At 61.2% G+C, this 24,185-nt stretch overlaps 2 protein-coding genes across 2 annotated transcripts; both read right to left on the bottom strand.

Annotated features, from left to right (window-relative positions):
- Window positions 1-588: 588 nt before the first annotated feature.
- ENTPD2 (ectonucleoside triphosphate diphosphohydrolase 2) lies at window positions 589-6,708 on the bottom strand. The gene is made up of 9 exons (XM_024252367.3): window positions 6,528-6,708; window positions 4,903-5,020; window positions 4,175-4,325; window positions 3,876-4,035; window positions 3,567-3,794; window positions 2,949-3,203; window positions 2,392-2,511; window positions 1,464-1,598; window positions 589-1,357 (listed from the first exon to the last, which is right to left on the bottom strand). Exons 1-9 carry the CDS (start codon window positions 6,642-6,644, stop codon window positions 1,154-1,156), a joined length of 1,488 nt encoding a protein of 495 aa, XP_024108135.2. The 5' UTR covers window positions 6,645-6,708; the 3' UTR covers window positions 589-1,153.
- A 7,815-nt stretch (window positions 6,709-14,523) lies between these two features.
- On the bottom strand, window positions 14,524-23,188 carry SAPCD2 (suppressor APC domain containing 2). Its single transcript, XM_002820424.6, has 6 exons — window positions 22,518-23,188; window positions 18,599-18,711; window positions 17,875-18,021; window positions 17,430-17,537; window positions 17,215-17,331; window positions 14,524-17,139 (listed from the first exon to the last, which is right to left on the bottom strand). Exons 1-6 carry the CDS (start codon window positions 23,095-23,097, stop codon window positions 17,011-17,013), a joined length of 1,194 nt encoding a protein of 397 aa, XP_002820470.1. The 5' UTR covers window positions 23,098-23,188; the 3' UTR covers window positions 14,524-17,010.
- Between the last annotated feature and the right edge of the window lie 997 nt (window positions 23,189-24,185).

Genomic DNA, 24,185 nt, shown 5'->3' on the forward strand with positions numbered 1-24,185 from the left:
AGGTGCAGGACACTCAGCCCCAGGTGAGAAGGGCAAGGTGCCTTGTGCCACTGCATGGCTTGGCTCCACAGCCAGGTTCTGTGCAAGATTCCTGCCTATGGGTCCTGGTCCTGATCTCATCTCCCACCCCTGTGCCACCCCCTGATGAGGGCCTGCCCTCCCTCCAGTCTCTACCAGCACTGACTGCCCCCTAGGAAGCCACCTGGCTGGCTGCCACCCACTGTCCGGCACCTCCCTGACCCCTACCCTCACCCCAGGCTCACTGTACCAGGACCCAACCTTCAGTCTGGCCTTGGTCACCAACGCAGATCTGGATGTGATGGTTTTGGGGAACTCTGCTGGCCAGAGAAGACTCAAAGGCCCAGGAACGTTCCCTCGGGCCAGCCATCCTGCAGCTACTCTAGGCTGCCATGGCACAGCAGGGCAGCAGCCAGTGCCCCAGGCCTGGCTCCAGAGCAGAAGGCAGTAGGGAGGGCTGGTGTCCACCCTCAGGACCAGGGGCAGGCCCGTGCGGCCAGAACAGCGGGAAGGTGGGGGCACAGGCCACAGCAAGGATGCCCCACCCCACAGACACTCTCCTTTCATGTCTCTAGGAAAAACTTTTTATTACAAAATTTTTACAAGTAGGTGCTGGGCTGGCTGCCAGCCCGTATGCTGTGACCCTCCCCAGTACAGACCCATACTCCACAGAAGGAGCCTCTAAGGGCTGATTCTCAGAACCAAGGCCCCACTCTGGAGACCCAGCCCTGAGGAGGAGGAGGAGGAGCACGGGGCCTGCAGTGATGCCCAGGCTGAAGTGGGCTGGAGGGGTTCAAGGAGCTGGATTGCACGCTCTTGGCCCACCCAGGCCCCTGTGGGTACCAGAGTCTCAGTTCCCATTTCCTGGGCTGCCTTAGGGGCAGAGACGCTGAGGGTGGGGTGGAAGGATGGAGAATACAGCGGTGGGGTGGAGCGGTGGGGGATAGAGAGTGGGTGGAGGAATGCAGGATACAGGGGTGGGGAGAGAGGTAGGTACAGGGGTGGGAGAGGGGTGGGGGTGGGTGGAGGGGTGGGGATACAGGGGTGGGGGGTACAGGGGTTGGGGGAGGGGTGGGAGTACGGGGTGGGGATACAGGGGTGGGGGGAGGGATGGGGCAGATGCCCCCGCCGGCCACTAAATGGTGCTCGGCAGCTTGGCGGAGTGCACCTGACGCAGCAGCAGGACAAGCGCAGCCAGGAGCGCGGAGGCGAAGAGCAGCAGGAGGACGACCCAGGAGCTGAAGTCTGTGCCCTTGCGCAGCCCCGGAGGGTCGGCGGGGATCAGGTTGGTCAGGTTCAGCATGTAGCCGAGCGCCCAGCCCACTGCAGTGTCCGCGGCCTGCGGCGAGGGGCGTGGCCTCAGCTCCCGAGAGGCCCCGCCCCCCCAGGCCGGCCCCCGCCCCGCCCCGCCCCGCCCCGCCCCGCCCCGCCCCGCCCCGCCCCACCTTCTTCTGGAAGATCACGCCGCCGAAGGCGCGCTCGTCGAAGCCGTAGCCGCGACTCAGCAGCTGCTGCACGAACATGGCCCCGGCGCAGTAGTCGGCCAGGCGGGCCCGTTGCCCTGGCACCCGAGCTTGCAGCTGGGACGCGGGCGGGACACCGTCAGGCAGGCGACCACCGGGAGGTCTCGGCCCCACGGGGAGAGGGGGCCGGCGGCGTGCTTCACCCCTCCCCAGACACACACGGGCCGTGCGAGGCCAGAGACCACCACACAGGCCCGGACACGAATGGCAAGACCGAGTCCGAGGGGCACCCCCGGCAGGGCAGGCTTCCATCCTTCCCCAGCCAGCGCCCATGCTGGAAGGCCAGTGAGGAGGGACAGCAGGCATGGCCACCAGGGAGCAGGAGGCAGCAACACCTTGGTGTGTGGCCAGGGGAACAGGACGAGCTCCAGGCCTGAGTCTGCCCGCTGGCTCGCCGCCTGTCCCCATCTCCCCCACCTCAGTGTGTCTGAGACTAGGCCCTGGGAGGACAAAATGGGGCCTCGCTCACCACCCCAGTCCTGGGACGACTCGTACGTTTCTCTTGGAGTCTCCGGTGGGCACACTCCCCGTGCCCAGCCCCACTTTCATCTTCCCTTCTGTGGCACCATGGAGGGGACCAGTGGCAGAAGCCAGAAATCTGGGCACCGGCCTCCCCCTGCCCTCCAGATCTGGGATGAGGGCCGGGCCTGGCAAAGCTTCTCCAACCCGCCCGACTTGTTCACAGCCTCCCGGCCACAGCCCCGCCACCTCTGGAGTCAGCCTAATGCCTGCCATCGCCCCCACTGCAGCGGGTGCTCCGAGAGGCCTGTCCATGCAGGGCTGGGGAGGCATGCGGAGGCAGAGGCTGAGCCCTTCCGCACAGTCCTGGAGAAGTGGGAGTGGGGCTCACCTGAGCCCAGGTCTGGTTGCAGACAGTCACTGCGGCTGCCTCCAGCTGCTGCAGGGTGGCCACGGGCAGCCCCATCGAAGTCCGCAAAAAGTCCACAATGTAGAAGAAGGCAGAGAAGGCCTGTAGGGGGTGCAGTCACACTGTGACTGGACCCCAGCGGCTCAGAGCACCTGCCGCCACCTGCCTGCCCCTACCCACGACAAAGTTCCCAGACACCCGCCTGCCCCTACCCAGGACAAAGTGCCCAGCCACCCGCCTGCCCCTACCCACGACAAAGTGCCCAGCCACCCGCCTGCCCCTACCCACGACAAAGTTCCCAGCCACCCGCCTGCCCCTACCCACGACAAAGTGTCCAGCCACCCGCCTGCCCCTACCCACGACAAAGTGTCCAGCCACCCGCCTGCCCCTACCCACGACAAAGTGCCCAGCCACCCGCCTGCCCCTACCCACGACAAAGTGTCCAGCCACCCGCCTGCCCCTACCCACGACAAAGTGCCCAGCCACCCGCCTGCCCCTACCCACGACAAAGTTCCAGCCACCCGCCTGCCCCTACTCACGACAAAGTTCCCAGCCACTGGGGGCTGGAAGACCCCATTGAAAGAGCATCGGGAGAAGGGGCAGGAGGAGAAGCTGAAGAGCCCAGAAACCAGATCTCGGCAGAGGTGGGGGTCACTGCTCCCCGACAGGCTGACCCTGGCACTGCTGTTGAAGGTCTGGGGCCGCTGGGCCATGGTGCATGGCGACTGGTACACATCCCCGAGCAGCACTTGGGTGGAAAAGCCCCTCGGCCAGCAGGGGTGGAAGCCGTGGGTCTGGGGGAATCACCAGCGTGACAGGGTGGCACCACCGCCGATCCAGAGGACCAGCCTGACGAACCTCCCACAGGTCTCACTCTGGCAACTTCACTTTTGTGCTCAGGGGCAATCCATGGCTCCCCACTGCCTGCTTGACAGATCCCAACGCCCCTGACCAGGCTCTCTCTGAGAGCCGTCCCTGGCCCTCCCTTCTCCAGGCCCAGCCCAGCCACTGGGCCTTTGCTCATGCTCTGATCCTCCCACCTGTCTTTCCAGCCAATTAAAGCCCAGCCTGGAGAAGCCTTCCACAGCACGGTGGCTGTCCAGGTTCTGCTCCAGGAGGGGACAGTGCAGTGCAGGTGAGCCAGGGTGGAGGGGCACCTGGAGGGCGCTGGCCAGCAGCCTCTGGAGGACCTGGTCACGGCCATAGCAGAGGAAGCTGTGGGTGTAGACTTGGTAGTGCTGGCCGTAGAGACGCAGCTGGACCTCGCTGGCTCTGTCCTCAGCTGGACTGGTTGTCTCAAAGGTGATCTGGGTGGAGGCACCCCCTAGGTCCATGGCCCCCAGTGTCCCCTTCCATGGCCGGAACCACCGGCCCACCCAGCCGTACTGTGGAGAGGGGAGTGTGGGGTCAACCAGGGGCCAAGGGTGCCCACGCCCCCTGGCTCTTTGTCTGGCTGCTGGGCCCACCTTGATGAAGTTCTCCAGCAGGTAGTTGGCAGTCACCCAGCCAAACACCCCCTCTTCCTTGCCTGAGAGGATGCGTGCACCCCGGAAGTCAAAGGGGTACTGGGTCAGTGTGTGAGTCACTGCCGTGAGCACACTGGTTGAGGCCTCTGGATTGGTCAGGCTGCAAAACACAGAGAACTCCAAGAGGCCTTCTCCCCAGGTGGCTGGGAGCCTACTGTAGGGGTGCTCAGGGTCCACCCCGCAAGGGGTCACAGCCAAAGGCTATCATGGGGACAGGGCCAGGGCACAGGCACACTCACTTGAGCAGGCGCATACCCGCTGTGGCTCCCAGGTAGAGGGGTGTGCCCGCATGTCTCTCTTTGGGCACATCCCGAAGCGCCTGTTCAAGGCATCCAACAAGACTCTGGCCGGCCCCAGAAGGGTGGTCTGCATAGCTGGAGATGCCCCCACCTAGAGGGAGGCAGAGAGATGAGCCTATGCCTTACAGGCAGCCCCTAGGTGGGCCGTAGGCCAGGAGAGTGAGGGTGGGGGTGGGGGCCATGGGCTCCCAGACCAGGTGGCACACCTTTCCAGTTTAAGCCCCAGAAATGCCCAGGTTGGAGACAAAGGGGCCCAGGTGCCACCCAGAGACCAAGTCTGCTGCCTGCTGAGAGGGTGTGGGTGCAGGTGCTAGGACAAAGCCCTGGGCATGGTCCACCCAGGTTGGCCTCCTGAGGCCTGCCTGGGTGTGCCCGCCAGGCCCCCAGACCTCTTCCTGCTCCATCTGGGGCACAGAAGCCAATATTGGGCCCAGCGAGGCCCAAACCTCCCACCTGCTGCCTGGGCTTCCTTTCTAGAATGCAAACGACTCCTGGCCCCACTCAGGCGCAGGGGGCCCAGCCTCTCTCTTTCCAGGGCTTCTGCCTGGAGTGAGCCCCACCCAACACTAAGCAGAAGGCCCTAAATGCTTGGACCTGCACCAGCTAAGGCTGGAGAGGGCCCCAGAAACCCTGCAGTGAGTGGGTGTCCTGGCTGGGCTGGGCCTCACCTGGAACGTCACAGGAGCTGTGCTGGCCCACGATGCCTGTGTCGTTCTCCTTGTCTGCTGGCCACTTGTAGATAAACATGGACGTGTGTGAAGAGCCAGCGTCCAGGACGATGCCGTACTGGGGGGAGGGGGAGGGAGTCAGCCTGGGGTGTCTGGGGGCCCTGACACCCTGACACCAAACGTGAAGTTGGGTTCCTCCAGTTTGCCACCGCCCCCCCACTCAGTCATGTGCCAAGCCTCATGCTGAGGCCTCCTCTGAGGCCATGGTTGGAAGGAGAACAGGGCGGGGTGGGGGAGTGGGAGGAGGTGACTCTTCCCTCCTGACTACCTGAAGCCAGCATGCCAGGGTCTGGGCAGCAGCCTTCCTGGCAAGGGCAGACTGAGGGACTGAGTCAGGGACAGAGGGTCCCCAGGGACTTTTCCCTGGGGCACAAGTTTCCCAGGCTCAGGGAGAGGAAGCTCCTCTGCAGGAGGAGCTCCCTAGAGTCCCTCTTCCTTCCTCCCCTCTTCCTTCCTCCTCTGTCTCCTTCCAACTCCTCTGACGGCAGCCCAACCTGAGGATGCAGGGGCAGGGCCCCAGTTGAAGAAGGCCCACCGAGGCTGGCCGTGGGCCTCAGAGCCAGGTCGGCTCTGAAGACACTCTCCCTAGGCCTCCAAGCCAGGGCCAGAGAGAGAAGCTGGCCCTGCCTTGTTGGGGGCGCTGGGTGGGCCTTCTTGCAGACCTGAGTGGCATGAGCTTGTAAATGCCCTTTTCCAGCTCCTGCGCCAGCATCCTGGATCCACCTGGAAAGCTGGAGACCAGTCTCCCAGGCCCGGGTGCCAATTCCAGCCTCCAAGAGGGCCGCACCAGTCCATCCCTACCAAGGCCTCCCCAGAGCCCAGAGCATCAACAGGCCAGCGCGTGCACTGCCACATGGCTGTCCTGCAGGGCCGCAGAACACCCTGCTTCTGACTCCCCATCGGGCTGGGGGACTTCGCTCTCCACCCCACCCCCCTACAAGCCCAATAAAGGGTTAAAGGGGCCGGTCAGGAGGTCCCTGGGCCTGCTGGAGTGGAGATCCAGGCTAGCCTGCTCCAACCTTTTGAGGACCGGCCAGGGCTGCTCCGCTCAAGCCCTCCTCTCTTTCTGGGCCACCCTCGTGTCCTGGCGGGGGCCCTGGGTCCTGGGGCTTGTGGATTCCCATCTGGGCTGAATACCCAGTCGATGTGCCTCTAACCGCACCCTCCGGGGCGGCGGCACAGAGCAGAAGTGGCCCGGAGTGCCCCGGGGGGCCCGCACAGGCCTGAGGGCGGGCGTCTGGCAGCACCCAGGGGGCATCGCTGGGCTGCATCCCGGGAGCGGGGACACAGCCCCTGGGCTGCGTTGACGGACTCGGCGGCGGGCGCGGAATTTCCGGGACTTGTTCCTCCAGCACCGCGTAGCCCTGGAAGCGCCACCGCCCCCCTCGCTTACCCGGTCGGGGAGCGCAGAGTGCGGAACCCGGGACCCCACCCAGCCCGCCAGGAGCAGAGCACCGTGGGGGTCCCGGGCTGATCCTGCTCAGGCTCCCAGCCGCGCACCCCCTCCCCGGCTCCGGGCCCGGCCCGCTGCTCCCCAGACGTGCGCTGGGTGCCCGGGCGCGCACCTTGAGGGCGGGCGGCTCCCGGACGTCGCGGGTGGGGACGCACAGCAGTAGGAGCCCGGCGAGGCCCGCGGCGGCCAGCAGCAGCGGCGGCAGCAGTGACCGCACCTTCCCGGCCATGGGCGGGCGGGCGCGCGGGAGGACGACGCGTGGACCCAGAGAGTGCGGGGAGCCGGAGGCGGAGGCGGGCGGGGCCGCGGGGCCGCGGGATAGGGGCCCCGGGGCGGGACGAGGGGCGGGAGGCCGGGCGGGCCCGCCCACCACCGGCCACGCCCGCCCACCACCGGCCACGCCCACGGGCGGACAGGTTTCGCCTCTGCTCCCAAGCTGCCGCCGTCCGGCCCGCGCAGGTGAGAGACGCGGGCGCGGCTGAATCACCGGCGCCGCTCCCCCGCTCCAGGGTCTCAGCCCGGGCGCCCCGCGGCTATGGCTCACCTTCCCTTTCCCGCCCACTCAGCAAGGGGATCCCCCGGCCGTGGAGGCAGGCGGCCTGGCGTGGGGGTGGGCGGGCGAGGCTGGCTCGCAGGGTCCGGTGCTGGAGAGCCGCGCTTTTCCCGGGCCCGGGAAAGGAGGCCGACTCGCTTGCAGGAAAGAGGCACTGTCGGCTGCGGAGCCACGCGGGGCCCGGGCTGGGGACTCAGGAGGAAGCCGAGGGTCAGCACCTGTTTGTGGAGCAGGGCCCTGAGCGCCAACTCCCAGGGCTGGTGAGGACCAGGCTGGCCTGCGGGATGCCCTCCCGGCCCGCAAGGATCCGCCAGCCTGCGGCGCTGAGCCAGCGCAGGTCAGCCCCAGAGACACGCAGCTGACCCAGGCCGGACCTACCCTTGAGGCCCAGTCAGATCCACCTCACCTGGGCCCTGTGCTGAGGTGAAGGTGAGGACGCAGGGGCGGGGAAGGCAGGGACGGCCCAGGTCACACCGAGCCGAGAAACAGAAGAGAAGCAGCACAGACCGGGCCAAAGGTCCCTGCCTCCCAGCCCAGGGCCTCGGCCGCACCAGCTGCCCCCTGGGCCTGAGGGGCACAGAGGCTTGGGCTGCGGAGGCCAGAGGAGGCTTCCCCGGGACGGAAACAGGTGGGGCCTCTACGTGGCCTGAAAGGCAAGGAAGAGGGTCCCCAGGCCGGGCTTGGGGTGCGGGTCAGCAACAGGCTTCTGGGGACGGCTGGGGCAGGCGAAGCGCAGCTGGCCCCAGACACAAGCCCTGCCCCTCCATCCCACGACATGGCTGGCCTTTCGGCTCTGAAGCCTCACAGGCCCCGCATCCCAGCCCGGCCAGGGGCCGCCCCCTTCGCGCCTGCTGCAAAGTGGGAATTCTTGTCCCAGTAATTCCAGCCACACAGCGTCAGGGAGCCACGAGGCAAGGCCACCAGGGAGTACAGGCTGCTGGGGCCCAAAGGGCAGCCCCACGGGGCAGGGTCCAGATCATGCCCGGCCTTCTGGAACGGGCAGTGACAATTGTGCTGGGATTGCTGCCTGGGCTGAGGGTCTGGCGCCACAGGCCCAGCAAAGGCATCTTTCTTCCAGCTCAGGACCCCAAAGGGAGGGGTGGGAACCCTGGGAAGCCTCTGCTGCCTCAGCCTCACAGCCCAGCCTGGCGGGGCTCCAGCGGACAATCTCTGGGTGTGGCCGGTGCTAAGCTCCAGGCCCCAGGCCCCAGTTTCCCCCCACCCACCCCAGGCCTTTCTTCTACCCCTGACGGCCCAGAGGAGGGAGAGGCCCCACAGTGCACATCACGCCTGAAAAGGAAGGAACAAAGGCCGCCCGGAGACAGGGTGCTGCGACCCCCACTGGCCTGCGATACCCTGCTTCCCTCCAGGCCCAGCGGGGCTTCCTGGTGTTCTGGACTCTTTTCATGGACAAAAAGCTCAAGCCAGGGAGCGGGAGGCCTGCCAGGTCTGAGAGGATGGGGAGGGAGAGGGGAGCTGGACTCTGCCCCGGGGAGACAGGCTCATGGCCGAGTGCCCAGCTTCGCCTGCAGAGGGAGAGGCAGGGATCCCAGAGCAGTCAGGACAAAGGCTGAGGCTGAGCTCTCTTTGAGACAGAGTGAGGGCGGGGGAACGCCCCTTCCTGGCATGGACTCAGGGACCCTGGAAGGCAGACTTGGGAGAGTGTCAGAGGGAAGCTGGCAGGAGCTGAAGGGGTCGAGGGGCCTCCAGGACCCTCTGGGGGTCGGGGGCTCCAGATGTGCTGCACATGGCCTGGCCCAGGCTGAGCTGGAAACATGCTGATGCAGAGAGGTTAGGGGAGAACCCCTGGGGGAGGGAACTCAGAGCCTCCCTCCCACACAGGGCTCAGACCTCCCAGGGAGGGGGCTTTCCTGAGGCCTGCTGAGATCTTGGCTGCCCTGCCTCAGTCTCCCCATCAGAAGCTTGTGCTGTGTGGCTCACGTCTGTAATTCCAGCACTTTGGAAAGCTGAGGCAGGTGGATTACTTAAAGTCAGGAGTTCAAGACCAGCCTGGCCAACATGGTGAAACGCCGTCTCTAGTAGAAATACAAAAATTAGCCGGTTGTCGGCCGGGCGCGGTGGCTCACTCCTGTAATCCCAGCACTTTGGGAGGCCGAGGTGGGCGAATCATCAGGTCAGGAGATCGAGACCATCCTGGCTAACACAGCTGAAATGCCGTCTCTACTAAAAATACAAAAAATTAGCTGGGCGTGGTGGCAGGCACCTGTAGTCCCAGCTACTCGGGAGGCTGAAGCAGGAGAATGGTGTGAACCCGGGAGACGGAGCTTGCAGTGAGCCAAGATCGCGCCACTGCACTCCAGCCTGGGCGACAGAGTGAGTCAAAAAAAAAAAAAAAAAAAATTAGCCGGCTGTAGTGGCAGACACCTGTAATTCCAGCTACTTGGGAGGCTGAGGCGGGAGAATCGCTTGAACCTGGGAGGCGGAGGTTGCAGTGAGCTGAGACCACGCCACTGCACTCCAGCCTGGATGACAGAGCGAGATTCCATCTCAAAAGAAAAAAAAAGAGAAACTTGTGCTGAGGCCGAAACACCTTAATTGTTTAATTGTGAAAGGCTTTTCACTCGCTGCTCCCTTTCTGCAGGTGCTCATTAAGTCATTCAACAAATGCTTGCTGAGTACCTCCTGGGGGCCCAAAGCACGCCAGGCTCCATGCATGTACAGTGAGCCCCGTGGGGAGGGCACCCACTGGCCTGGGGAGAGCAGACTTTGCAAAGGCCCCCGGGAGGCGGGGAAGCTTGTGCTGTCCAGTTCGAGGTTGGAGACACAACAGAAGGGGAGGTGCACATATGCGCAGTTGGTAAGAGCAACGCCAGGGTGGCGGCAGGACCCCATCGGTGGTCTCTGATGTGCTGGACGTGCTGTTCTGGGACTTGCTTCTTTCACTCACGTTACACGTTTGGGATTCACCCTGTTGACACTGAAAGGTGTGGCTCGTTTGTTCCTTGCTGTGTTCCATCCTGTGAGTGAGAACATGCAGACGGCGTGTCGCTGCAGCTGGTGAACACAGTGTCTGGCTTTAGGCTTTGCTGAGATTGCTGCTCTGCACATATACACTCTTTTTTTTTTTTTTTTTTTTGAGGTGGAGTCTGGCCCTGTCGCTCAGGCTGGAGTGCAGTGGCGCGATCTCAGCTCACTGCAACCTCCACCTCCCGGGTTCAAGCGATTTCCCGCCTCAGCCTCCTGAGCAACTCAGATTACACGTGCCTATAACCATTCCCCACTAATGTTGTATTTTTAGTAGAGACGGGGTTTCACCATATTGGCCAGGCTGGTCTCAAACTCCTGACCTCAGGCAACATACCCGCCTCAGCCTCCCACAGTGCTGGGATGACAGGTGTGAGCCACCGTGCCCGGCCTCTCCGCCTGCCTCGGCCTCCCGCAGTGCTGGGGTGACAGGTGTGAGCTGCCACGCTGGCCACATGTGTGCTCTTGCGAACACTTCTCTGGGGAGCGTCCCGGAACCAAACTGCTGGTTGTCGGGCAAGGGTGTGTTCCGCTTCTCTAGCAAGTGCCAAATTCTTTTCTGAACGATGGCTCTAGTTGGCACCGTGAGCATTTTATTTTATTTTATTTTATCTTATCTTATTTTATTTATTTACTTTGAGACAGACTCTTCCTCTGTTGACCAGGCTGGAGTGCAGTGATGTGATCTCGGCTCACTGCAATCTCCGCCTCCCGGTTCAAGCAATTCTTCTGACTCAGCCTCCCAAATAGCTGGGACTACAGCCGTGCGCCACCAGGCTAATTTTTTTGTATTCTAATAGACACGGGGTTTCACCGTGTTGCTCCCAGGCTGGTCTCGAACTCCTGAGCATCCGCCCATCTCGGCCTCCCAAAGTGCTAGGATTACAGGCATGAGCCACCGTGCCCAGCCTAGTTTTTGTATTTTTAGTAGAGATGGGGTTTTGCCATGTTGGCCAGGCTGATCTCGAACTCCTGACCTTAAGTGATCCACCTGCTTTGGCCTCTCAAAGTGCTGAGATTATAGGCGTGAGCCACCAAACCCAGCCCCACATCTCCTTTTATTAGAGACCGGGGCCTCACTGTTGCCCAGGCTGGTCTTAAATTCCTGGCCTCAAGCAGTCCTCCTGAGTATCTGGGGACTAGAGGTGTGTGCCACACCCCACCTGGCTTTGGCCTTCTTTGATTTTGAAATCAGCTCAATTGTCCCATGGAACTGATATTTATGGTTTCTTTGAATGAACACAGAAATTGATCCTCCTAGTCTTAAAATTTGAGAAAGTGACATTTGTCCTATTTGAGTTCCTTTCTCAGAAAACCAACCATGAGGCCCCCAGATAGAATGAAAGAGCTAAAATTCACCAGATCACGGTGTCTTGACAATGAGACGCCAGACGCCCCAGCTGTCAAGATTCCCTGGCCAACCACCAGCTTCCTGTTGACCAACTCCTCTTCTTCAGCTGCCCCTAATTCCTGTTTTCTCACACCTAGTTAAATGGCTTCCCTGCTCTATAAACCCCTGATTTCAGTGGGTCAGGGAGACGGATTTGAGACTGAGCGCCCATCTCCTTGGCTGCAGCAGCCTTAAAGCCTTCCCCCTGGCAGTGCTCCTGGTCTCAGTGATTGGCTTTCTGTGCAGCGAACAGCAGGACCTGGACTGAACCCCTGGTGTTTTGGTAACAGTCTCTCCCCTCCCCTGCCACCTGCTGCCTCTTCCCTGTAAGTAGGTAACAGGTCTTTGGTTTGTTTGTTTTAGCAACAGGGTCTTGCTCTGTTGCCCAGGCTGGACTACAGTGGTGCAATCATAGCTCATTGTAGCCTCAAACTCTTGGCCTCAAATGGTCCTCCTGCCTCAGCCTCTGCAGTAGCTGGGACCACAGGTCCACATCATGGCTGGCTTCCCTTTGCCTTTTTTTTTTTTTGAGACAAGGTCTTGCTGTGTCACTCAGGCTAGAATACCGTTGCTCAGTCTCAGCTCACTGCAACCTCTACCTCCCGTGCTCGAGGGATTCTTGTGCGTCAGCCTCCTGAGTAGCTGGGACTACAGGCACGTGCCACCACACCCAGCTCATTTTTGTATTTTTAGTGGAGATGGGGTTTCCCCATGTTGGCCAGGCTGGTCTTAAACTCCTGGCCTCAGGTGATCCACCTGCCTCAGCCTCCCAGAGTGCTCGGATTACAGGCGTGGGCCACCGTGCCCAGCCTCCTCTGTGGTTTTGATATCATGTTGGCCTGACCTGTAATCCCAGTACTTTGGGAGACCGGCCTAGGCAACATAGTGAGATCTCGTCTCTACCAAAAACAAACAAACAAACAAAAAAATTGCTTTAATTTTTTAAAATTAGCTGGAAAAATTAGTGTAATATTTGGATTATCTGTTCCTGCAATTTATGGTAGAACTTGCCTGAAAAAAAAAAAACAAAAAACACCTCGGCCGGATTTTTCTGTGGGGAGGTTTTTGTTTGTTTTGTCTTTAAGAGGTGGGTTAGAGACCAGACTTACTATGTTGCCCAAGCTAGACTCAACCTCCTGAGCTTCAGAAATCCTCCCACCTCAGCCTCTGGAATAGCTGGGACTACAGGCATATGCCACTGTTCTGGCTTCTACAGTACTGTTTCCATTTCTTTGATAGTTACAGGGCCAGACCCCTATAACTATTCTTCCTGAGCCAATTTTGTATTTTTTTCTTTTCTTTCTTTCTTTTTTGTTTTTTGAGATTTGTTATTACTATTTTTAGAGACAGGGCCTCACTCTGTTGCCCAGGCTGGAGTGCCGTGGTGCAATCACAGGTCACTGCAACCTGCGTCTCCTGAGCTCAAGTGATCCTCCCACTTCAGCCTCCTGAGTAGGTGGGACCACAGGTGCACATCACCACACACAGCCAATTTTTTTATTTTTTGTAGAGCTGGAGGGTCTCCCTGTGTTGCCCAGGCTGATTCCAAACTCCTGGGCTCAGGCAGTCCTCCCACGTCAGCTTCCCAAAGTGCTGGGATTACAGGAGTGAGCCTGCCCATGTGGCTGATTTTGTATTTTTCTAGGAAGTTACCCACTCCAACTGAATTGGCATAATCTCATTTAAAATATCCCCTTAGAATCAGCTTAACTTCTGCAGCATGTGTGACTATTTCGCTCTTTTTTATTCCTAATATCATTTATTTGTGCCTTATCTCTTTTTTCTTGATTAATCTAGCCAGATATTTTGTGTACTTTTTCTCAACCAAGTTTCTGTCATGTTTGTTTCCTATTTTATTCATGAAAGAGGAAAACCTATTTATACCTTTATTGGGGGGTGTATGTGTGTGTGTGTGTGTGTGTGTGTGTGTGTGTGTGTGTGTGTGTGTTTGAGACAAGGTCTCACCCTACCACCCAGGCAGGAATGCAGTGACGTAATCTTGGTCTTACAGCAGCCTCAACCTCCCAGGCTCAAGCAACCCTCCCACCTCCACCTCCTGAGTAGCTGGGACTACAGGCACGCGCCACCACACCGGCCAATTTTTAAATATGACACATAAGTTGTTTAGAAGTGTGTGCTTTGATATCCAAAAGTCTGGGCCGGGTACGGTGGCCCACGCCTATAATCCCAGCAGTTTGGGAGGCTGAGACGGGCGCATCACAAGGTCAGGAGATTGAGACCATCCTGGCTAACATGGTGGAACCCCGTCCCTACTAAAAATACAAAAAATTAGCCGGGCATGGTGGCAGGAGCCTGTAGTCCCAGCTACTCGGGAGGCTGAGGCAGGAGAATGGCGTGAACCCGGGAGGTGGAGCTTGCAGTGAGCCGAGATTGTGCCACTGCACTCCAGCCTGGGCGAGAGAGTGAGACTCTGTCTCAAAAAAAAAAAAAAAAAAAAAAAAAAAATCCCAAAGTCTGGGCTTTCTCGAATTCTCTCTTTCCTTTCTTTTATTTATTTTGAGACAGGGTCTTGCTCTGTCACTCAGGCTGGAGTGCAGTGGCACAATCATAGCTCATTGTAACCTCAAACTCCTGGGCTCAAGTGATCCTCCCACCTCAGCAGCCCCAGTAACTGGCAACACAGGCATAAGCCACCACACCTGGCTAATTTTTGTATTTTTGGTAGAGTCAGGGTTTTGCTGTATTGCCCAGGCTGACCTCAAACTCCTGGGCTGAAGCAACCCTCCCACCTCTGTCTCACAAAAGGCTGGGATTACTGTTGTGAGCCCCTGCACCCAACCGATAAGTGTTTATTTTATTAATAATATTTTTTGAGATGGAGTCTCATTCTGTAGCCCAAGCTGGAGTGCAGTGGTGCTATCTCAGCTCACTGCAATCTCTGCCTCCTGGGTTCAAGCAATTCTCCTGCCTCAGCCTCCTGAGTAGCTGGGATTACAGGCGCCCAACACGACGCCTGGCTAATTTTTGTATTTTTAGTAGAGACAGGGTTTTACCATGTTGGCCAGGCCGGTCTCAAACTCCTGACCTCAGGTGATCCACCCACCTCGGCCTCCCAAAGTGCTGGGACCACAGGCATGAGCCACTGCGCCCAGCCTACTCTTCTTTATAGCATTAAGAGATCATACTTTTTATGGAGTAAGGAACTATAAACACCACTCCTTGTTCATGTTTCCAGAAATCTCTTTTATTTCTTTAGATATATAAAACACTGTTACTTTATATTCTCTCTGATAATTCTAGTATCTGGGTCTAGAGTCAATCTGTTGCTTCTGCTGGGTCTCATGGTGTATTGTTTCCTTGTGGTGTTTATGAATTTTTAAACCTGGAGATCTCATTTTCTTTTCTTTTTCTTTTTTATAGAGATGGAGTCTCTCACTGTGTTGCCCAGGCTGGTCTGGAACTCCTGGCCTCAAGTGCTGGGATTCCAGGTGTGAGCCACCACGCCGGGCCGAGATGATCCTTTTCCTTGGAACTTGATCAACACAAAATCCTGAGGCCTGGTGTGGGTGTGTTCCGCTGGGGCAGATTCTCAGCCGGGGACATTTCTGCCCCCAAGGACACATTTCGGCGTCTGAGACATTTCCGGGTGTCATCACAGTGTGCACGCACATGTATGTACCTGCACACGCTACTGGCACCTCACGGATAGAGCCCAGGGACGCTGCTCACATCCTGCACGGAGACTGACCCGCCCAGCGTCCCTAGGGCGGGCTCCAGGCAGGGTCTGCATGTGCCTCTGCCAGCCACCTAGACCCTGCCAGCCGGGGCCACTTTAAATTCTCCCCTCGTGGTCTCCAGGGCCACTCACTAGCCTGATTTCAAGCTGTAAACTGGGAGGACCTATTTTTTTTCACCTTGCACGGAACACCAAGGCTGAAAGGCAGTTTTTCTGGAGGTGCCAGCCTGTCTCACATTTCCGCTTCAGCTGCGGGGTCCAGCTCTATGTGGGCGGTCTCCTGATGAAGTCACCCCGGGACAGACACTGTTCTGTCTCCTGCTTCCAGTCCAGTAAAGATGCCAGGATCCCCCAGGGCATGGCAGGCACCCTCAAAGGCAGATGTGGGGAGGCCCTGGTGGGCAGACCCCAGCCTGCTGACGGCGGGCTTCTTCCCGGCTGCCACTGGCCCACCCACTGCACTGCAGTCCACCTGGTGCTGGGGCTGTGGGGCACAGGCCCTCAGGACCTGCTCCCTTTCCTGCCCAGGAGGTCCAGGCCTGGCATCCTTATGTCCCCTGGAAAGCCCACTCCCATCTTCAGGGTAGGAGGGCAGCTGCATGCTGGGCTGACTTGGGCCTGTCCTGGGACACCCCTGCAGGCCAGGTGCAGCAGGGAATGGGGCTCTGTGGGGTTGCTGTGGGCAGGTTAGCATGGAGCTGTGCTCCAGAAGGGAGTTGCCACGCTGCCTGCCAGGGCCCCTCCTCTGAGACAGGTGCCTTGTGGGACAGTGTACCAAAGTGCCCTGGACACGAGGGGGCCCTGCGCCCCACACGCACTGACCCCGCATCAGGGGCCCTGCGCCCCACACACGCTGACCCCGCATCGGGGGCCCTGGGCTGCAGAACCCATCGATGCTGTTGCTGTGCCCCTGGTTCTGGTGACACTGGGACCCTCCAGGCAGGGCTGAGCAGGGACTCCCCACCAGTGCGTACTCCAGCACCAGCGGGAGTGGGCCTGGGCAGGGGGTGAGGGAGTGACACCCAAGGGGACCTGCCCCAGCCTCCTCCTGTATCCTGGGGGTTCTCGTTTTCCTTGGCTGAGGGAAGTGGCCTCTCCCAGCTGAAACCAGGGGTCAGGCTGGGCGTGAGAGCAAAGGGGGGTGAGCAGGACCCCAGACCTTGGGAATCCTGAGTTGGGGGGACAGGCTTTGCCTATGACGTGCCTGGGAGCTGTCTGGGGGCCCTCCTGGGGAGCCAGGCTCACAGGTTGTTGTGTGGGACTCAACGTGGGGCAGTATCCTGGCCAGGAGGAGGAAGGCCATCACCCCAGGGTCTGTGGGGGGCACATGCAGGCCAAGCTCTCGCGCACCCAGCGTGCCGATCCACTGCAGCCAGAGTCCCTCAGCCTTGGCCAGGACCTGAAGTCCGACCGCTACCCCTGGGGCTCCCCAGCCAGGCAGGCACCCCCAGCTTACAGGCCATCCCCACCCCCTCCATCTACTTCCGTCGGTCCGAGCTCCAGCCACCTTGTCCTGGTGCCCTGGTTGAGCGGGGAAGCTGCCCTTGGACCCGCGTCGGAGCCGCCCTCTGCTGGCCGTTGTCGGAAGTGCAGCCTGGCGTGGGCAGTGCCTTTCCCTGAAGATGGGACCCAGGGCACCGCTGGAAAGGGAGGGTGGGGCGCGGTAACTCGTGGAGGGGTACCCCACCGTCCACTGACAGCAACAGTAGTAGCTGCGGACTATGCGGACTCAAGAGAGCCCCAGCTCATGTCAGCACCAGGAGCCAAAACGGAGTCAAGCGCTCGGTGCAGAGGCCAGCCGGGGGCAGGCCTGGGGAGCCCATTTGGCAAGGGCGACAGGAAGGCGCCCACTCGGAGACTGTGCTGGGCCTGCCGGGGGTCTCCAGCCAGAGAGGGTGGGTGCTATGGGCGCCCACCCTCGAAGGGCTAAGTGCCAGGCTGGCCCTGGGGGCCCGCGCGGCCCACATGGACTAGATGAAGGTGGAATCCAGAGGTCCCCCGTCCTGCTGGCTCAGGGCGCGGGCCTCAAACAGCTGCTTAATGAGCGCTGACTTCTCCTGCTCCAGCTGCGTGATGCGCTCACTCTTCTCGGTCACCTCCTAGGCAGGTGCGCAGTTGGTCAAGGCCTGCGGGGCTTCACCCCCACCCTTGCACCCCTACCGCGCCTGCCCTACCTGGGTGAGAAGTCGGTTCTGCTCCTTCAGCATGAGGATGGTCTGCTGCTGCCAGCCCCGGGGTGAGGTGGACGTCAGGGCAGGGCAGGGGGGCCCGGAGGAGGACGGGGGCAGGGCCTGCGGGAGGGCAGGATTAGGTAGGCCTGGACGAGGGCCGGGAAGCACTAAACTGGCCTGGGCCCCAGCGTGGGCGTGGGGGTTTGGGGTACACTCACCCGGCTGGCACAGGCTGCAGCCAGCAGCTCCCCCAGGCACCGGGCCACCTCCTGTACCTTGGGCAGTAGCCGCCCCAGTGGGCGGGGGCTCCCTGCAGCCCCAAAGTCCTGGGAAGAAAGCAGAGGACAAGTGGTCAGAGAGGAGGTCCAGCCGGGGCCAGCAAGATGCCTTGATAGGGGTTCCCACAGGTGGCTCTCCTGCCTCCTGATGCTGCAGAGAGCCTAGAGGGGTCCCAGGGCCATTGCTGAGGTGGGAGGTCTGCCCAAGACACCTTAGGCCCTAGGAGTGGGGCAGCCACAGGCGGAGAAGGGGATGTCCCAGCATCCTGGGTGGAATCGACAGCCACTGTGTCCGGGAATAGGGGCAGCCATAATGCCCAGGGGTGCCTGGGGTTAGCTGGGGTCCCCATGTGTGGGGACCTGGGGACAGGGCGGTGGCACTCACGGCGCTGGCTCTGCTCTGGCCCAGGTGGCGCTGGCGCTCCTGCACTCGTTGCAGCTGCTGCTGGTACCAGTCGCGGCCCCGCGCCATCATCTCCAAACCCTGCAGCAGCACCTCCTTCTCCTGCTCCAGCTCCTTCATCTGCTTCAGCTGCAACACGTGCATTTACATGGAATGCCCGGCCCCAGTGAGCACGCACACGTCCACGCATGCGTGAGCTCACCTGTGGGTGGGCACCAGAGCCACGGGCACAAATGCAGCAGCACGTGTACACGGACGCACGCTTCTGAGGACACCTGCGTGTGTGAGCCCCACAGGCCCATTTGGAGCAGGAGCCCCGTTCCTCCTGCTGAGGGGTCTTGGCCTTTCTTAGCCCCTCCACTCAGGCTTCCCTGGGGGAGGGGTGACTGACCCTTCAGCTGAGCCCACCCTCCTGAGGTCCGCCAGTGGTGAGCACACAGCTGGGGAGCCAGACTGGCTTGCAGCAGCGATCTCATGAGGCGGGCTGGGCAGCCACCATAGCTGCCCTAAATGACCTCTTGACCTCCCTCTGCCTGACCCTGGGCCATCCTTCCAGGGGATTCAAGCCCAGGTAGGGAGAGAGATGTCCAGAGCTGACTGTATTTCCGCCATGGACTCCTCCAGGCTCAAGGCCCCCCTGCTCCCATCCCGGCCTCCAGCATCCAGGCAAGATGGAGAGCGCCACAGAGCCCCAGTCCCTGCTCACCAGGCCACAGTCCACGCCGCTGGTGATGGTGTGCCTCCGACGTTCCCCTCGGGCACGGGGGGCCCGCCGGGCATCCCCTGAGTCCGCCTCCAGGGCCCTGCAGGCCACTGCACCTGTTGTGGAGAGGCACGGGCCCAGCTCACCTCCAGACCTGCCTGGCCAGGCTCTGCTGAGGTGCAGCGGCCTCCACATCTCAGCCCACCCTCGAGGTCTTGGGCACCAGCCTGGCATGGCCCACGTGTAGCCTCTGTGCCAGGCTGGAGTTTGGTCCCTCTCCCCTGCCCGCCTCCTCACACTGGCTTGGAGAGGGCTGTGCCACCAAGCCCGCATGTTTGCTCATACACACACCCTGCCCCCTCATTGGTCCGTGAGCTCTCTGGGGCCAGGGGCCTTGTCCAGCTCTTTTCTGCACACCCAGTGCCCAGAACATTGCAGGCACACCCTGGGTCTCCAAGGTGGCTGGGTAAAGGAGGAGTAGACGGGGGGGTTCTGGTCCTGACTACGCCTCTCCCACCTGCACGGGGCCCTGCAAGGCAGCAGGAGATGTGGGTGTGAATGATGGAAACCTAACTTTTCCAAGGATGGTGACTCTGATAGAAAGTTAGTCCTGCACGGCCAGGCACAGTGGCTCACGCCTGTAATCCCAGCACTTTTGGGGACCAAGGCGGGTGGATCGCTTGAGCTCAGGAGTTCGAGACCAGCCTGGGCAACATGGCAAAACCCCATTTCTTCCTTTTTTTTTTTTTTTGAGACGTTGTTTTGTTCCTGTTACCCAGGCTGGAGTGCAATGGTATGATCTTGGCTCACTGCAACCTCCACCTCCCAGGTTCAAGTGATTCTCCTGTCTCAGCCTCCCGAGTAGCTGGGATTACAGACACCCGCTACCATGCCCAGCTACTTTTTGTATTTTTTAGTAGAGATGGGGTTTCACCATGTTGACCAGGCTGGTCCTGAACTCCTGACCTCAGGTAATCCACCCACCTCAGCCTCCCAAAGTGCTGGAATTACAGGCGTGAGCCACTGTGCCCGGCCGGCAATACCCCATTTCTATTAGAAACACAAAAATTAGCCTGGTGCAGTGGCACGCGCCTGTGGTCCCAGCTACTCAGGAGCCTGAGGCAGGAGGATTGCTTGAGCCTGAGAGGCAGAGATTCCACTGAGCCCAGATTGCGCCACTGCACTCCAGGCTGGGCAACATGGCAAAATCTTGTCTCAAAAAATAAAAGGTCCCTTGCTGGGCACGGTGGCTCACACCTGTAATCTCAGCACTTTGGGAAGCTGGCGGGGGGTGGGATCAGTTGAGGTCAGGAGTTCAAGACCAGCCTGGCCAACATGGTGAAACCCTGTCTCTACTAAAAATACAAAAATTAGCCTGGTGTGGTGGCGGGCGCCTGTAATCCCAGCTACTCAGGGGGCTGAGAAGAATCGCTTGGACCTGGGAGGTGGAGGTTGTAGTGAGCCGAAATCGTGCCACTGCACTCCAGCCTGGGCAATAAGAGCAAAACTCGGTCTCAAAAAAAAAAGGGGGGGGGGTGGCTGGGCACGGTGGCTCATGCCTGTAATCCCAGCACTTTGGGAGGCCAAGGTGGGCAGATCATGAGGTCAGGAGTTTGAGAACAGCCTGGCCAATATAGTGAAACTGAAAATACAAAGATTAGCGGGGCGTGGTGGCGTGCACCTGTAATCCCAGCTACTCGGCAGGCTGAAGCAGGAGGATCGCTTGAACCCAGGAGGCGGAGGTTGCAGTGAGCTGAGATTCGTGCCACTGCACTCCAGCCTGGGCGACAGAGCAAGACTCCATCTCAAAAAAAAAAAAAAAAAAAAAAAAAAAAAAGTCCCGCGTGTGTGATACGCCAGGCTATGCACCCAACTGACAAGTCAGACACATTCTGGTGCTCACAGACCCCTGCTCTGAAGTTTGCTTGAGGGCTCCCCCTGGGGGCAGCCAAGAGTATCGCGTTGGTGCCACTCTGGCCCAGCTTCCTGGTGAGGGAGTATGTGCACCGGCCCAGTCTACAGAAGTGGGTACAGGTGTGGAGGAGGGCATCCTCCTTCAGCCTCCAGCTGTAGCCCCAGCACCAGGCACATCCTTAGAGGCCATGCCCCTGGCACCCGGCCACAGGAGTGGGGGAGTGATGCAAGAATTGGGCCCAGGTAGGCACGGCAGAGAGCCTGGCTCCACACAGGCCCGAGTTCACACTCCAGCCTGTGGTGCTGAGCGGCTGGCAGCTCTGGGGCAAGACAGTGGAAGGGCACACAGCCCTTCAGGAGGTGGGAGCAGAGAGGGTACAGACAGAAGGAGGCTGTGGAGGAAGCCCGAGGACACCTGGGCCCGGTCTGTACAGTTGAGTCCATAGAGCAGCTCCTGGGTCCCCAGATAGCAGCATGCTGGGTGTTGAGCCAGATGGCCTCTAGGTGGGGGTGGTGGCTCTGCCCCTCCAGGGCCCTGAGCCAGCAGGCCACACCTCCAGGGCCAGAGCCAGCCTGGAGCAAACACACAGTCCCAGGTGGGAACAAGGAAAGAGGCCCTGAACTTCTGGGCTGGGGACTTGGAAGGCTGTGTGTGTTGGGAGGCTTTCTGGGAGTTGCAGTGACCTCAGAGCTCCAGATTTGACACCCCAAAAGCCAGCTGTGTCCATCAAATATGCCACGCCATTTGTCTGGCCCTCCGTTTGCCTGTGAGAGGGTGACAGCTAGAGCCCTAGCCGTGTGGCCTTCAGGGAGATGTGGTACAAGAGCCAGCGCCGCATGAGGCATCAGAGCAGAGCAGGGGTGGATCACAGGCTTAAGCCTCCAAACCCCAGGCCCGGCCACCGCATGCAATCCCATGGCTGATTTCAAACTGCATGGCCACATGGATGACGCTGACCCTGCATTTGGAGCCAGCTACCCTCTGAAGCCTCCCTCACCATAGGACTAGGGGTCCCCCAGCCTGGTGTGGCTGCTGGATCAGATCACCAGGGAGGCCAGGGCCACCGTGGCTCCAAACACCAGTTGTAGGGCTGGAGAATATGGCTGAGGTGGGGGAGCAGCACAGGGAGGGTGGCAGAGCAGCAGGCAGCACGGGGACGGGCAGGAGCCGCCGGTGGGCAGGCCTGTCCCTGGCAGAACAGGTGCACAGGCTGAATGGGCTGTGGGGCCTGGGGCTCCTCTGGGAGCTTGGCCCCCCACCCCCAGCCATAATGCAGGTCCTGTTCCCAAGGCAGGCACTGGGTTAGGGGAGACAGGGGACCATTCAGCAATCTCCCATCACTGCCAACTGGACCGGAAGGCAGGAGAGGAGTCTGCCAGCCATCCCCAGGGACTACGGCCTAGGTCCCTCCATGGCATCTGCCATAGTACAGCCCCACTGGGGTGCAGGAGATCCACCCACGCCCCTGCCCATTCTGGCAACAGGGCCAGGTCCTCTTGGGCCACCAGCAGCAGCCCCCGCCTGCCTAGGCCTCAGTGGGGTCAGTGGGCCCAGCCCCCCTGGCTGAGCTGTCACACTGAGAAGGGGGACCCTTTCTTTGAGAGGGAAGCACCTCTGCCTGAGCAGTCACAGACAGGAGGCTGAGGGCCCAGGTGTCCCCAGGTGCGGAAAGGGTATTGGAGATGGGGAGCCCAAGCTCAGGCTTGGTACAGGTTGGGCTCCCGGTGGGTTTTCTGAGTCACCTGCCACCCCCCCGGCCCTGGTGGCCTTACGCTGTGGCAGGAGAAGGTCTGGCTTGCCTCCCTAAGCCCCTGGGCTCACCGCGACAGGCATGAAGCCCTTTCCCTCCAGACCCGCCGAGGCGCCCTCCAGGATCCGGAGTCCACGAAGAGCCGCTCCCCGGTCCCGTCCCTCGTGGGAAATGCACGGGCAGCAGCTGTGGGACTGCGGTTTCTGGCCCGGGCCCGGGAGAGCTACGAGGGGGCCCGGGGGCCGTTCGGAACTTACCAGCGTCCGCGCTGGAGCTCGGTTCCAGCGCCGCGCTCTGGGACCGCTCGGGCTCCGCGGGGCAGGGCGCCGCCTCGGCCGGGGCGCACAACTGCTCCGGGCTGCGGGCGGCGCCGCTGGGACCGGCCAGAGGGGCGCGCACGCCCAGGGGCAGGGGCTTCCTCTCCAGGACCGTCCGCGGCTCGTCGGCCGGCGCGAACACCAGGCGCTGCGGCGGCGGCGGCGGCTGGTCCCCGGGCCCGGCCGGGGCGCGCGGGGCGCGCGTGGGGTCCCGGGGGCCGCCGTCGGCGCTCAGCAGGGAGGTGCGCAGGCCGGCCACGAAGCGCTCGAAGGTCAGGTAGCCGCTGGCCGGGGCCACCTGGCGCAAGCCCTCCAGCACCCCGCGGGGCAGCTCCCGCGCGTCAGTGCCCTGCCAGCGGGACTCGATCTCGCGCAGGTGCACGCAGCCGCGCCGCCGGTCGTCCAGGATGTCGAACAGGGTGCGCAGGCTCTGCAGGAAGGCGCGCGGCAGCCCCTCCGTGCTGGGCGCGGGTGCGGGGGGAGGCACGCGGCCCCGCTCGGCCATGGCGGCCCCGGCCATGGGCGCCCGGGCTCGGTCCCCGCGTCCACCCGCGTGCGTCCCAGCGCGGCCCCACGGAGGGGCCGGCCCGGCGAGCTCAGCCCACGGCGACAATAGCGACTACTTTTGAATGGGGCCCTCCTCGCGGCGTCAGCTCTCATTAACATGCGCCGCGGCCATTGGCCGAGCCCGTCCCATCTGCTCCCCGATAGGCTGAGAGGCGGTTTGATTTTTTTTTTTTTTTTTTTTCCTGCCGAGTGGCCCTGGGAGGCGCGCGGAGGCTCTGGGCAGGCGGAACCGGATCCCCTACCTCCGGCTCCACTCTGGCCTCGCAGACCTTCCTTTCTGCCCCGCCCCAGCCCCACCAAACCTCCTGCCGCGGCTAGGCGCTTTCTCGGATCCAGCTGTGGCTGGCTGCCCCGGCCACCTCTCGAAGGGGTGGGGCCTGGCACCCTACAAAAAAACCTGTCCACAGGTAGCCTCGTGGGGTAAGGATGGGGGCGCACCCCCTCCAAAGATCCCACTTTTCCCTTCTAGTTCCCTGGCCACAAGCACAGGTGACCCTGCGGCCCCCTTCTCTTCCACCAGGAGGGCCCCAAGAGGATCCTAGGCTCCAGCCAGCTGGGCGCTTCCCACTCACAGAGGCCTCTCTGTCCCCACCGCTGCTGACTCCTCCTCTGGCCCCTCGGGACAGTCTGGCCTGGCCTGCCCGCTGCAGGACAAAGCCACTTTCTCCTGTGTCCCCAGATCCCCATCTGGTGACCAGCTCCCTCTGCCTCTTGCTCTCCTCTCCTCCTTCCCCTGGCTGGACACCTCCTCCAGCTGCTCTCCTGGTTCCCACAGCCCTGTCCCCCTGCCTCTGCTGTGTTTCCAGCTGGGATCTGGTCACTCTGTCTTCATTTGGTCTCTCCACATGGGAGGTGAGACCAGGCCTTAGCCTGGGTTCTAGACCTAACAGCCCATCTCAGGGCTGGCCAGTAGCACCCTCTAGGTGCCAGGGAGGTGTTCAGCGTGCAAACACCTTCTCCAGATAGACCCCCAATCCGGGACTTGCCTTGGCCCTCTGCAGGTCTCCCACCCTCCGTCCTGGGCAGGCCTCAGCTGGCATG

This window comes from Pongo abelii, chromosome 13 (assembly GCF_028885655.2).
Source record: "Pongo abelii isolate AG06213 chromosome 13, NHGRI_mPonAbe1-v2.0_pri, whole genome shotgun sequence".
NCBI lineage: Eukaryota > Metazoa > Chordata > Mammalia > Primates > Hominidae > Pongo > Pongo abelii.

Excerpts from the sequence above, each read along its gene's own strand:
- ENTPD2 (XM_024252367.3), bottom strand. The coding sequence starts at position 6,644 with ATGGCCGGGAAGGTGCGGTCACTGCTGCCGCCGCTGCTGCTGGCCGCC. Across the intron at positions 4,326-4,902 it reads CAGCTCCTGTGACGTTCCAG|GTGGGGGCATCTCCAGCTAT; the intron begins GTGAGGCCCAGC and ends GCCTCCCTCTAG. Across the intron at positions 3,795-3,875 it reads TGCTGGAGAACTTCATCAAG|TACGGCTGGGTGGGCCGGTG; the intron begins GTGGGCCCAGCA and ends CCCTCTCCACAG.
- SAPCD2 (XM_002820424.6), bottom strand. The coding sequence starts at position 23,097 with ATGGCCGGGGCCGCCATGGCCGAGCGGGGCCGCGTGCCTCCCCCCGCA. Across the intron at positions 18,712-22,517 it reads GAGCTCCAGCGCGGACGCTG|GTGCAGTGGCCTGCAGGGCC; the intron begins GTAAGTTCCGAA and ends TCTCCACAACAG. Across the intron at positions 17,538-17,874 it reads GCCAGAGCAGAGCCAGCGCC|GACTTTGGGGCTGCAGGGAG; the intron begins GTGAGTGCCACC and ends CTTTCTTCCCAG.